The sequence below is a fragment of the Halichoerus grypus genome, chromosome 1 (assembly GCF_964656455.1).
Source record: "Halichoerus grypus chromosome 1, mHalGry1.hap1.1, whole genome shotgun sequence".
Classification (NCBI taxonomy): Eukaryota; Metazoa; Chordata; class Mammalia; order Carnivora; family Phocidae; genus Halichoerus; species Halichoerus grypus.
The window spans coordinates 208,805,983-208,819,524 of NC_135712.1; the positions used below are offsets into that span (position 1 = coordinate 208,805,983).

A 13,542-nucleotide genomic window follows, 5' to 3' on the forward strand; every position below is an offset into this window, starting at 1 on the left:
GGCTGTGATACTGTTGCTGACCAGCTGCATCACAGTGCCATTAGCACCGAGGTCCCCAAGCAGTTAGGGTGCCAAGGGATGTGTGCTCATGAGCTGTCGCCTTGGGACAGGTCCCCGCCATGCTGACCACGTGATGATCCTGGCGGTGGTCGACCACCTCCCAGGGCTGTGCCAGCAGCATGGGTTAAAGCCTTCACCCAACTCTTTAGTGGGTTGAATAGCGTTCCCCCAAAAACGTACATCCGAGTCCTAACTGCCGATACCCGTGAACGTGAAGGATCTTGGGATGCGCTCACCCTGGATTAGGGTGGAGTTGAAATCCAATGACTGGTGTCCTTGTAAGAAAGGAGCCTGAGACACAGAGGCTCACAGGGAGGTCCCGTGAAGGAGGCGGAGCCTGGAGTGATGCTGTCATGAGCCAAGGAATGCCCTAAGTCACCAGAAGCTGGAAGAAACAAGGAAAGATCCTACTCCGATACTGCCGTTCTTGACAACGTCTCTCAGGTCAACAAAACTTGCCCTGGCTTGGGGAGCGCTCAGGCCGGGCCCAGGGACTGAGACAGGCATCTATCCGAGACAAGCCACCCAGGGAGCCACCCTTTTTCAAAAGAGGAACGTGGCACCAAGTCACAGCTCCCTGAGGCCTCCACTTCAAGATGGCCTGGGAGTTCTTTCCACAGCCTTCTTCAAGATTCCTGCCCTTGTGAAGGGCCTGCATTCAGAAACTTCAACGTGGTGGTGGTCAGCACTTTGGAAACTGGTGGTAAGGAGAGACTCGTGCCAAGAACACAGGCCCACAGCTTGAAGGTATTTGGCAGGCGGGGTAGGGCCTTCCTTCCCGTGGGTTTCTGAGCGCTGCAGGCTCCATCCACAGCCTGTGTCTTCTCATTTCAATACAAGGTCCTAATGATCTGGAGGGGCTCTCTGTCCCAGCCCCCTGGAAGTGTCTAGGAGAGACGATGGGTCATGGACGTGTCACATCTCATCAAAGTCTGGGTTGGGACCCATCCCTCAGGTCTGTCTCATCTCCACTGGTGCGCGCACACACACACTCGAGGGATCCCAGCTTGCGGCAGGCCGACGTGAATGCTCGCACTGTGGACCACCTCTCAGGTGGGCATCATACCATCCCTCCCTCTCCCCGAATTAGACCACCTGGGTCCTCCTCTGCTCCAGAAGACAAAATTCTTCCAGTGTTTTCTTTTGTCTAGTGCAGAACACCTTTCATTTACCTCTCCAAAGCAAAGCTTCATCCTTTGAAGGCACACTAGATTTTCTGCCTCAGCTGAAGAGTTCTGAGTCAAGAATAGTTTGATTTTCTTCCAAAGGCTATAGTTAACCAAGTACAGGAGGCCAAGGGACTTCCCAGGGTTCAGAACTCAAACGGTGCCTGGTCTGAGACGGCAAGAGGAGAAGGATCTCTGCAGAGGTACAGCCCCAGGCCTCACCCAAGAGGCTCTTCCGAGACAGAGCTGAAGCCCGGGCAAAGGCAGTCAGGGCGCCTCCCCCACTCCGCCCCCTCCCCCCGGGGCAGGGCCAGAGCTGGAAAGCGCTGCTCTCAGGGCAGGTTCCTTCACCTTCACACAGCTGACACTTAAGCGCAGAACAGTCAGTAGCATCATTGGCCTCTGCCCACTAGGTGACCAATGTCCCCCAAACAATGCAAAACTGCCTGGGATTGAGAAGCACCGCTCCAGGGAAACCTGCTAGAACAGGGCTGGGCCACGACAAAGAACCCTAACTGGGCACTCTGAGCGTCTGGGCGGGGGCTGCACCAGGAAGGCTGTGGCTGCTGGAGACACAAAACCATGCCATCCCGACATGGAAGGTTCTATGGCTGGGTTTCCCAGATCTTGGGGTGCTTTAGCCAGATTCAACTGGCCTTTTTCAAGTCAGGTTACACGTACCAAACCTTGGACATTTTACTCCATGGTGACGTGAAACTGCACTTAAAACAACACCAGAACCCATGGAGCAGAAAAGCAAGCATGCAGAACTGTGTGAGCAAATCCCCAGACACCAGCCCGGGCCACTCGTAAGCTACTCTGCAGACCATCAGGAATACAAGGTCCCAAGGTAACCGGCTTGCTGGCCCCAGCCAACCTTGGAGTAAAGGCATCTAGAGGCCTGGAGCTGGACCCTTTTGTGACAGGGGACTGCCCTGCCACCCCCACCCTGCATTCCCGTGCCGGGAACAGTGGAGGAACCTGCCCATCACACTGCCGGTGGGTCAGACACCCAGGCCTACGACGGGCACAGAGTTTTCTTTTTCTTTATTTGTCTACATTCAGCTTAATTCAGATGTACTGCCTGAATGATCCAGACATACAAAAAAACCCCACTCTTTCCCACTGGTTTTTAAAATAAAATCTTCACTTATAAAACTGAAACACTAAAGCATTAAAATACAGAAAGCTCGTTTAACTCACTTCACAAAAGCATTAACAGATGATGTATCCCTTCTGTAGCTATTTAAAGACAAACTGAGTTAACACTAACACCAATTGTAAATAGACAGAGGGATACGTAACTGCAAGAACTCAAAAAACTCTACTCGGACAAAGTTGTGATGGCAACTAACAAACCATTGAAGACACGGAAGTCCCAAACACGGCTAAATATGGGTCACAGGACGGGTCACAGCAGTGACCAGCTGCACCTCACAACACAGCAACGTGGACATGTTGGGGCGGAGGGGGCCTGGAGGCCAGCTGACATGTTAACTGTGATGCATAAAACTGAATCTTACAACGAGGGGTAAGTGCAGAAGGTACAAATCTTCACCCCTCGGGGGGGCTTTATCTATACTGGTAGTTCATGCTGTGATCTGCGTTTCTGCCGTAGCCGCCCTGTGAGGACTGGTAGGAGCTGGGAGGGCCGCTGTAATTCTGGCCGGAGCCCGGGGAGTTGTAGTTTGATTGTGACGAGTAGCCCCCTAGGGAAGAGAGGAGCGGGGTTAGGGGGAGCACCACGGCCAGCACCCGAGCCGCGCTGTGTCCGCTCGCGAGACCGCAGCAGGGGAGCAGTACGGGCACGGCCTCTCGCTCAGTGCCTTTCCTGAGGGCTGGTGGCCAGCCAGCGTCAGGGCTGGTGGCCACCGACACCCTGTGAGGTGGAACCACCGGACCCTGGTTCGTAAGCGGTGGGGATCTGTCCCGTACAGACAGCGGCAGCGGGAGCAGTCTCTGGGGGCCGCCCGAGCGCAAGGCTGAGCCTGAAGCCCCTGAACCAGAGGCCACGCAGCAGGCTGTCTGGGCCTCGGTGTTGTGAGCACTTTCCATACAGGCGCCATCATTTTAAGACCAAGGCAACATCTGGACATCTGGCTTCTGAAAAGCCGAGAAGCTGGAGGTATGCCTGAGCCCGTGTGCCCGCGTCTCCCTCTTCCTGTTCTCATCCCACATGGAAGCCAGATGGCAGGTGCCACCGCAGCCCTGCCTACGCTACCCGCCTGTCCACGCCAGGCGATGCCCCTCATCACCGGACCCCCCCCCCCGCCCCCGTACTGTGCCACCTGCCGATCCAGGCCCACCTTGTTTGCCTTGGTATGAGGAGCCGCCCCCAGAGCCACCGCCGTAGCCCCCGTGTGACCCTGGGTTGTAGGACGACCCGCCTGAGCCGTAGCTGTTCCCGCCGCTCCGGCCTCCACTACCACTGTAGTCTGGGGGAGAGAAGACAGCGTGGTTAAGGGGCCTTGGCTAAGACACAGCTGGGGTGGTCTGGGATCCTCGTGCTATGGCCCTGGAAGTGGCAGGTTGGGACCATGGGCCTTTACAAATCTCCCTGTCCCATCTGCTTTCATCTGGCACATGTCCATTTGGCTGAGGACTGCCAGGGGCCAGCTGCAGCCCTGCAAGGTCATCATGCCCTGGGTCAGCCCACTCACCAAGCTCGGACGCCCAGCTGCATCCTGCCTTCCCACCTACTCCTCCAACCCAAGCTTCCCAGCACTTCAGGAACCACACGGCAGCTTCCTCTCCTCCCACCCAGCTGCCACCAGACACCCAGTGTCCCCTGGCCCCCACACACAGAGAACACGGCTTCTTTAAAGTCCCTGGCCCGCCTGCGGACCAATGTCCCATCACAGAAAACAAGCGCCCACCTACGCTTTCCTAGCTCGGCCACCAGCTCAGCTGCAGCCTGTTGGGTGTGGGCATGAGGGGGAGGGAGAGGCGGGGCAGAGAAGTGACTCGGGCTCTTTGGGGGCTGGAGGCAAGGCTGTCTCCAGGGCCCATCCCCAGAGCTCCCCGCAGAGCAGCCGGCCCCGACTCACAGACTCCACCCTTGTGCCCCAGCCTCAACGCACAGGCTTCCTCGGCACAGGGGCCTCCGCTAGACCCGCCTTTGGAGAACACCACAGGAAGGGAACGGCAAGGATCTGGGCCAAGGGAACTCTGCCTCCACGATTTCCCTAAAGCCCGCCCAGCAGCCAGCACCACCCGGCTTCCTTCCAGTCCCTGAGCAAGAGGCCAGGGCAAAAGCTGACTTCCGACACTCCACGGGGTGCGCCGCGGGCCCAGACCCCGGCCAGGCCTCGGGGCCCTGGAAGCCAACTCACTGAATTTGCTCTCGTAGCTGTAGTCTGATCCGCCCCCGCCCCCGGGGGAGCTGTAGGAGTTTGAGTAGGAGGAGTAGTTGCCTTGTCCATGGTTATAGCCCTTCTGCTTGCCCTGCGGGGGGCCATAGTTGCTGTACTGGCCCTGGCTGTACGACTGCTGCTGGCCTTGGTGGGACTGGTAGCCCGAGCCGTAGGAGGGCTTCTGCTGGCCCCCATGCGGCTGCTTCTTTCCGGCGTGTTTCGGGGGCACCGGTGAGTTGTAGTTGTCGCCTTGGTAGTAGGAGCTGTAGCCGGAGGAGCCACCACCGCCCCCGCCGCCGCCACCACCGGCATTCCCAGAATGCCCTCCGTTGCTGTAGAACTGACCTAAACAGGAAGGCAGCGGGTCAGGCGGAGGAGGGGGGAGACGGGGGAGGGCAAAGACAGGGAAGGTGGCAGCTGTGGGTCCTGAAGGCTGACCCACAAGCCCCGCTGCCCGGGGCCAGGGCAGAGGGCCAGAGGCAGGAGAGCGAGGAGCAGTGGCTCGGGTCCTTAAAGCAGCCGGGTTTGGGCTGGTCCAGCCTTCAGCGCCACTCCCCCATCAGCTGACGACAACAATGGATCTTTGCCAAGCAGCCGCAGGACAGCGCGCCAACAGCAGCTTTTGCAGCGGATGTCAACATTACAATGAGATGAGCTCTGAGCGCGAGATGACATTCATGACTAGCTGTTACCCAGATGTCCCCGACGGTGACAGGGAAAGCAAAGCCCCAGAGAAGCAGCCGGCCACCCCCACCGCCCCCCTGCTGTGCTGGGACGGGGCTCTGCAGTCAAAGGCCTGGGGAACCCCAAGGGATGCTCTTTAACAAGGCCCCGGAAACTGGTGTCACTCCTGGACGAACGACTGGTCTCATGTGGCTCTTGGAGAAGTAAATGGAGAGTTAGTCAAATGACCTGGGGGCGTCTCCCTGGTGTGACTGGTGCAAACGCAGGACTTAAGGAGTGATTCTCATGGGGAGGCTGGCTAAAAAGTTGGGATCCGAACATCCAGGCCAGGCCTCCAGTTACAGCCGCAGATGGCCCCCCAGAGGGCCCCTCTTGGTTCCCAGCACAGCTGCCAGGGGCAGGCGGACCGAGCGTGGATTGACAAGCGTGCAGGGAGGCCGCCACATTCTCAGACCCTGAAGCTGAGAATGTCACAGTAAGACCCTCCTCTGGTCCTCCGTGTAGATCCCATCCCACAAGACAGGTATGTCCACACCCTGCCCCCACCAGACACTCAGGTGGGCCGATGGGGGATGGGTCAGCGAAGGTGAGGTGGGAGGAAGGGGAGGCCAGGCCGTGTGGGTGGCTCTCAAGCCCAGCAGAGCAATCCCCAGCGCTCACACGGGGCCAGTGGGGCTCCTGGCTGGCGGAGCAGGTACGTGGGCCTGTGGGCATGCCTTCGCCGGTTGGTGCTGCCTCAGTCTACAGACGACCTGGAGCTACCCCGCTGAGCCCAGGGTGACTGGGAGGGGGAGGGGACACTCCCACACAGCCAACCTTCCTTCCCATATTTAGCACCAAGGGTTCCCCTGCCTTTTGGGTAGAGTTAATTTGGGAGTCATCCCATGCCTCCCACCCGCGGCAGATGTGCACCCCACACTGCTAGGTCTTGGGTTGCTGGAACAATAATTTGGATAAAACTGATCTGTGACATCAGTTTATTTTCTTCAGGTGGCCTCCTCCACCCCTCCACCCACCCCCATCACAAAGCCAAAAACACCAAGGAGAAGGGCATGGTCCACAATGCAAGAGAGCAAACATGCGAAGGCCTGGCAAGGAGGCTGGAGGATAGGAGGTCCTCTTCAGACCCCCTCTCAGAACCCCGCCACCTCAGCTGCCCCACGGCCTAAACTGAGCACCTCAGCGCCCCTCCTCAAGCACAGGAATGAATGAAGACGCCAAGTACTGAGGACTTGTTACTTTAACATGTATTGATTAAAAAAAAATAAAGGGAAGGAGAAGTTTTCAACGTCATTTCAGGATAACTATTTCCTGGTATAAAAAGACATTATTCTCAAACAATAACTTTCTAAAAAAAAAAAAAATACATCATGCAAAGTTTTAAAAAGTTTCACTGAATGTTTCAAACCTCTGGGAACAAATTATATAGTAACCGTTTTGACCACTTTTTGCCTGAAAAAACGCAAAATCTTGCAAGTCAACGCAAAGGCAGGCTTTGCTGCAAAGGACTGCTGACCAGAGCCGAACCGTGCTCTTTCCAAAAGGGACTGCCACTGGGAAACGGGGGTCTCGGTGAAGAACGCTATTGCCTCCGTGTGCCTCTGCGTACAGGGAGAAGTCAGAAACTCCAGCCTGCACCCAAAGGTGAGAGGGCAGAAGATTCCAGACCTTCTGGAATCCATCATGGCTGCATACCCAGCAGCACTGGGTCCTCACGGGCAGAACTGGGCTGCGTATTAAGTCTTTCTGCTTAATTATTTTAAAGCCCCATTAAAACAAACAAACTCTAGAATCCCATGCATTTGCAGCTGTGATTAGGACTTGCAAAATTCCACGTTCTCTCTCCCTTAAAGCCTGTCTGTTTCCTGCACTAATAATGGAAGCACAGTTTTGATACCTTTGAGAGTTCACCTCTAACTAAACCAGCCACAAAATACCACACCCCCAAACAAGAACCCACCAGAGCATTTACAAAAGGCGGGAGAGGTTAACTTAGCACAATGTACAATTCCCAATGTTCCCAACGTTTTACAAGCTTATTTAAAAAAAAAAAAAAGAAGAAGAAGAAGAAAAAAAAAGCCAGTTGCTCTGGATTCAGATGTGATAAAATCATTTTCATTACTGTCAAAGGCATCAACCAGATGTGGGAATTTGTTAAAAGGTTAAAAATTCATACAAAACCTGCTGTAAATTAAGACAAAGGTAGATTAAAATGCATCATTATCTGTCTCTTAAATAAGGTAATGCTTTCCACAAAAAGCAAAGGTGGGCTTTTGCCTTGGTGCTGACCAGCGCTGGCTCTAGAATTCTGTGCAATTCTGCACAAAAATGCATTCTCTGAAAATTGTTTTCCACTTATTGTGAACTTCAATATGACCAAGTTCAAAGGCAAATCACGATAAAAACTGCCATTGTCTTAAATTCTGCAGGCTAAGAGTTTCAGACAAGCTGCGGTGACAAGCCACGGTTGAGAAACCCAGTGAAGCACAGGGGCACAGCACGGACACTTTGGGTTTTGGAGTTCGAGAAAATTGGAGTAAAAAGTTGATTTTGTGTGCAATACTTTTAGATGCTCTAGGAAGACCCAAAATCATGATAGCCGTAGCAGTCTGTGAAAAAGTCACCTACAAAAGGGGGAGACAGAGCAGAGAAAAAAAATTAGAATTCTTTTGAAAAATGGCACAGAGCGCCACATTTGAAATTCATGTTTTAGATTTCTCTGCTCCTGTAACCCCCCAGTGAAGGCTCCTTCTCAAGACAAGAGCTGCGCACTGTCAGGAAAAGCATCATCAGGACTGGTGCTTCGCATGGCTTACAGCAGAGAAATTTAAAATTCTGACTCTTAAGAAAATTTCAAGTCACACAAATATGTGTGTTAACATTTAAAGAGCAAATTACACTTCTGCAGGACGGGGCTGGAGGATCGTCTGCCCTAACCCCTGAGAAGAGGTGCGTGCCACTCCTAAATCTCAGGGAGGCTGCTGCTGCGGGGCCGCCCCGCCCTACCTCGGTGTGGCAGCTACACTGTAGCTTCTCCCCACCCTCAGACAAAGAGAAACACACACTTACTGTAGCCTGCTGTCGCCGAGTTGCCTCCATACCCATAGCTGCCGTATCCCGCGCCTGCAAGGAACACACACAGGCTTACAGGGCTGCAAGGTGAGCCCGCCCTGCCCCTGCTCTCCCGCCGTCTCGGCCTGACCCCAGGGGCCCCGCACGCTCCAGGGAGCAAGCAGGGTCCACGGGCCAACACAAGGCAAGGGTCCTCACCAGCGTTCATGTAGCCTCCATGGTTGGCGCCACCAAATCCTCTCCCTCTCCCTCGACCTCGGATGTTTCCTCCTCTTCCCCGCCCTCGAAGGTTCGGGGGCGGGGGCACTTCATTGTGCATGGGGCCTCCCATGCCAAACCCAGGGTTATGTGGCTGCAGGGGAGAGAACAGAGACGAGGGGCGTTCACCTCGCACTCCAACCACAGGAGAACTCGACAGCTAAGGCCAGAGACGGCCGGGCCAACTGCTTACCTTAGCAGCAAATTTCGGTCCACCTCTGACAGGGACGGGGGCTCTCTTCTTCTTGTTGGCTTCCAGGGCGAGAGGGGCATCAGGGAATAGCTTTTCTAGTGCGGCAAGAGCGGCATATGCTTTTGCCACCTTTTTGTTTGAGCCAGCACCCTGAAACTTCTGTCCGTCCACCTCGACCTAGGAAGAAGAGACGCATGGTCAGCGTAGCCCGGCGCCTCCCCCTGGGGCAGGAGTGCTCTCCTGGGGAGCCGGCTGCTCACCTCCATGACGAAGCGCTTGTCGTGGCTGCCCCCGGTCTCGGAGATGAGCTCATACTTGAGGCCACGCCTCTTTTCGTTAAGTTCCATAACAGGGTTCTTGCCATGCTTGGTCAGGATCGGCCCCTGCTGTTTTACGTTCTCAGGGAAAACAGAAAAGAAAACCAAAAAACTCAGCTAAGGGTTTTCCGGCATGTGGAGGGCAGCTGCCCCCCAAACATGAGAGAGGCCCCTCCACTCCATTTTCCCTGCTGTCCCGCACCACCCTCGCCTCCCAGACTCTGGAAGTCATCTGAGGGCCTCCCAGCAACAGGACTGCCTCCACCCGCACCCTCTCTCTGGGGCATGGCCTGCCTTTGACCAAGGGCCATCCCACTGCAGCCCTGGGCACTGGGTCAGCATCAGCAGGGCCCTCTTGGTGGTGGCTCAAAGGCTCACACCCAGCTCCCCATGCAGGCCCCTAGACTGGAAGCTACTCTTTGGGTGGAGAGGGGGGCGTGAGTAACAAGAACCAGTAACCATGCTGGCTCACAGGACACAGAGCTGCCGGCCCCCACCATGTGCTCACCTCGGCGGTGGGATCTGAGGGGAAGGCAGCACTGGGGGTCGAAGAGGCTTCCACCACAGGCGGAGGGGCCACCACGGCCGGCTTTGCTTCCGTTTCCTCAGCAGAATCCTCCCCCTTGCTGGAGTCTCTGCCTTCTGCGCCGGTAGGCAGGCCCATGTCCTGTAACACCTGCAGAGGGACACCCGCAAGGCTCCCCAGTTAGGGAGGGGGACTTAGCACCAGGGTCATCTACGAAGATCTCCGCCCTTTCCCCAGGATCCTGAATCAGAGGCTCCTAGGGTGGCAGCCAGCAACTGGAGGCTGTCTCCCCCATCCCCCGAAACCCTGCTGCCCAGCTACATTTGGGGACTCTGCCTGTCAACCACAATGATGAAGCCATTCTTCCATGTGTGACTTGGCAGACACTTAAACATCTCAACTCAGTGTTCACACACCCTCCCTAAGCCTTGAGTTGTCCCTGCTGAGGGTTTCGATAGCCTCAGCTCCACAGGAGCCCAAGATGCAGAAGTGCTTTGCTGTGCAGAGAACAAGCACTGGGTGCCCGACCCTGCCCATGTTTACCTTCACGGCCACGTGCAGCTTGGCCGTCTTCTTGGATGGTCCGGAGGCCTCGAATGAGCTGCCGTCCACCTCCACAGACATGGTAAAGATGGGGGCGTGCACCGGGCCGGTCTGGGAAACCAGCTTATACTGCAGGCCTGGCTTCAGCTGGTTGAGTCTCATGAGGGCGTTCATAGCTTGAGGGGGCTCTGCCTTCTCCTCTACAGAGAGAGAACCCCAACACTGTTCTGGACTGTCATTCAGCACTCCCCGGACGACCTCCTGCTGCACGGCCCGGTGGCCTGGGAGCCCACGCTGGCCAAGGCCTCACCCATGCTGCTCCCAGCATGGCCACCCCACTTGCGTTCCAGACCCCCACAACAAGCAGTCATTTAACAACGGGCTGCGATATCCTGTCTGAGAAAATTAAGGCAAAAGCAAGCATCTCAACACTTTGGGATGACTCTTAATTGAGCCAGAAGAAAGACACACTAAGGACTAGAAACAAATGCTAGTACCTTTCTTCTGAATCTTCTTCTTCTTTTTGCTAGGAGACTTTTCCTCCCCATCTTCTTCCATTGGGCGTTTCATGGGCGTAATGGCATAGGTGGTGCTGGGGGGGATTTGAACTGAAGGAAGAGATCACAAGAGAAAAGGCTGAGAATCCCTCCTGTGCTCCTGCCAGCAGTCCACGCTGACACCACCAGCCTGGGGCCGGGCCCCTGTGGCGTGCTTACCTGTGTAGTCCACTGGGTTTTCATTCTTTGGTTTCTTGGGCATCTTAGAAGGCAGAGGGTCCATACCCAGAACTTTATGGAGCTGGCCGAACGCAGCGAGTCGCAGGGCATGCTGGAGGAGGGGAAGAGGACCTGACTCAGCCGCCCTGTGCTCCCCGCCAGGGACTGTGCGCTCACTAACGCCTTCTGGAAGGGGTGGGAGCTGAGGGGGTTGCTAACGGTTTCCCCTACAACAGCAAGGGGTCCCCCAACAGCCAGGGGAGGGCCTGACTGCCAGGGCCCAACCTTGCTGTGGGGGAAGGCCAGCCTGTGACCACCCCCCTTGAGAGGAATACAGGAGACCCCAATCTGGGGACTGGTTGCCACACGGAGCCACGTGGTGGGCCTGCAAGGGAAGGACCCTGGAGCAGTGCACACTGCAAATAACATCTCCCCACTGAACTCGGTGTCCAAAAATAGCACTCGAGCAGGCTGAGGGGACAGGCGACAACCACGCGTGGCGCCAAGGGAAAGAAGCAGCCCAGGTTGGGGCGCCCTGTATCAGGCACAATCCCTTCACCTTCGGTCCCCAACCTGAGCCTATGAGTCCAGCGGCTACCCTGAGAATACCCAGTAACGGAACTGGAAGCCAGCGATTACAGCCTGGGTAAGGGCTCACGGTGGCAATGGCGAAGACTATACCTGCGCACTCTGTGTGATATCTTCCCGTTGCTGTCTGTCTAGATGCCCAATAGCATCAGTGGCTTCTTTTTCACAAGGGTCATAAATGCCAGAACCATCTGAAGGCAGGAAACAAGGAAGATATGCAGAGGATTATCTTTTAGCATCTTGGAAGAGTTGTGCTGCCTGAGGGAACCAGGTGCGTTACCCCCCACGCCCCATCCACACCCAGCTCTGGAAAACACGCTGAGCTCGGTGACCCACTCGGCGTCCAGCCCATGAGATAAATAATCCACGTGTCTCAGAGCAAGGAGCTCGCGTGGGAGTGGGTCACCACTGCCCCGGATCCGCCCTGAGTCACAGCTGCGGAGCCGGCACAGGGCTGGATATGATGGTGCAAGAGGGTAGTCACATGCTTCAGCCCTAGGGGGACACGGGGCTGCTGCTGCCCTAACCCAGTCGGGGGACCCGCCAGGAAGCGGCCTCAGGGCCTCAATCCCTGTCCTTTCCCTGCAACTTGCAAAGCACAAGGCCCCAACCTGGCATCACGATCCCCGACGCCAGGCACTCCAGCACTCTCCGCAGGGCCTCGCCGGCACCCATTGGTCTGTTGGCCGTGCCGATGGACTTCTCACAGAGAAGCTCAAGGGGCTGAAAGGCAAGAGGGACAGTTAGCTCCAGTGTCCAGGAGGTGGTCAGCCGACACTGAGGAGCTGTCACTATGTCTGTGTGTGTTTTTTGGGGGGAGAGGTGTCAAAGCCCTCCAAGTTCACAAGTTGAGGCTAAACTGAAATCAGGACAACTACAGCCTGGCTTGGTGACTTTTCCTTAAAGGGACAAACAGTAAATCAATCTGTCAGACTATGTGAGCCAAGAGGCCAAGCTGAGGCGGTTATCTAGGTACTCATATTTATTATGTAGCCACTTAAAAATATAAAAACCCTATAACTACGGGCGTAGATAGGCAGCTGGCCAGATTTGGCCTATGGGCCCCACTTTGCTGACCCCTGTCCAAGAGCAGCTACAAAAATTCTTCGTGGAGAACAGTGTCACAGTAAACGTGCTACCTGGCCGGCCCCCTCCCTAGGCTGAGCTGTGTCCACCATTGGGGGGGGGGCAGAATGGGGATGGCCGTCCTGTTCTAGCTCTCATCCCCCACCCAGGGAGTGGCACAAAGTAGTTGCTCAATAAATGGCTAGTACGGGGATCCATCGGCCACACCCCAGAGGGCCCCTCCAGCCCAGTTATCATAACATATTCCTGCGATATGGGAGAACATCTCTGCATACCTGACCCTCAAGTGGCCATAGCTACAAGGTGCCTTACCCATCCTCTGAGGGGACCCCAGGTGGGCACGCGGGTACACAGGTCCCTCAGGACCCGGATGACAATGACACACGACTTCAGCCCGTTGGCTCTGGCCTAGAGAACAAAGCACAGGCTCTTTATACCAAGGAACCTCCCTTAAACACAAGGCAAACATGAAAAACACAAGTCTCAGGGTGCTACTTTGTCAAGGGTAAATGGTGAACGTTCAAGACCATCAAGTGTGTGGTCAGCAGCGGTTTCACCATGTGGATGAGAACAGGTTACTCTTGGCACAAAGCAGCAGCAGCCCACCTACTCAGTCACAAGCCTCCTCTGGGGACGTCAAATTTGTCTATGCGCGCTCCGTTAGCAACCGCACGCCTGCAGGTGCTAAGCTCGGCACGGCGATCTTCAACGTTACCGAAACTTTATGGTGCAAGTTAGCCAAGTTAAAACTTAGGAATTCTCTACCAAAAGACAAATAGAAGAACAAAATGCAAACCTGGAACCACTTGGCGTGTCGGAGGGACGCCAAGGCAGCAAGGCATTTCTGCCTGTCCAGAACGTCCGGGGGATCGTTGACTGATAGCGTTTCTATTCATGGATGGAATAAGAAGACAAGGTACAGTTTGACCAAGGGGTTTCTGTCAGGTGGAAAGGGGATGTGGCAGCTTCCTAAAGGGCAG

At 55.6% G+C, this 13,542-nt stretch overlaps 1 protein-coding gene across 4 annotated transcripts in view; it reads right to left on the reverse strand.

Annotated features, from left to right (window-relative positions):
• Positions 1–2,256: 2,256 nt before the first annotated feature.
• The window catches only part of ILF3 (interleukin enhancer binding factor 3), a 28,072-nt gene continuing 16,786 nt past the window's right edge, over positions 2,257–13,542 (reverse strand). The window contains exons 6-20 of one of the 4 annotated variants that reach the window (XM_036096940.2): positions 13,359–13,450; positions 12,875–12,970; positions 12,088–12,199; positions 11,570–11,667; positions 10,889–11,000; positions 10,670–10,780; positions 10,173–10,372; positions 9,612–9,779; positions 9,047–9,172; positions 8,787–8,963; positions 8,534–8,687; positions 8,333–8,386; positions 4,559–4,924; positions 3,533–3,661; positions 2,257–2,935 (exon numbers count right to left, since the gene is read on the reverse strand). In XM_036096940.2, coding sequence (XP_035952833.1) covers positions 2,799–2,935; positions 3,533–3,661; positions 4,559–4,924; positions 8,333–8,386; positions 8,534–8,687; positions 8,787–8,963; positions 9,047–9,172; positions 9,612–9,779; positions 10,173–10,372; positions 10,670–10,780; positions 10,889–11,000; positions 11,570–11,667; positions 12,088–12,199; positions 12,875–12,970; positions 13,359–13,450 — 2,132 coding nt within the window. In that variant the 3' untranslated portion in view covers positions 2,257–2,798. Of the gene's footprint in view, positions 2,936–3,532; positions 3,662–4,558; positions 4,925–6,495; positions 7,888–8,332; positions 8,387–8,533; positions 8,688–8,786; positions 8,964–9,046; positions 9,185–9,611; positions 9,780–10,172; positions 10,373–10,669; positions 10,781–10,888; positions 11,001–11,569; positions 11,668–12,087; positions 12,200–12,874; positions 12,971–13,358; positions 13,451–13,542 lie in introns of those variants that run through there. The other 3 variants (XM_036096939.2, XM_036096942.2, XM_036096941.2) reach the window with 3 other exon arrangements.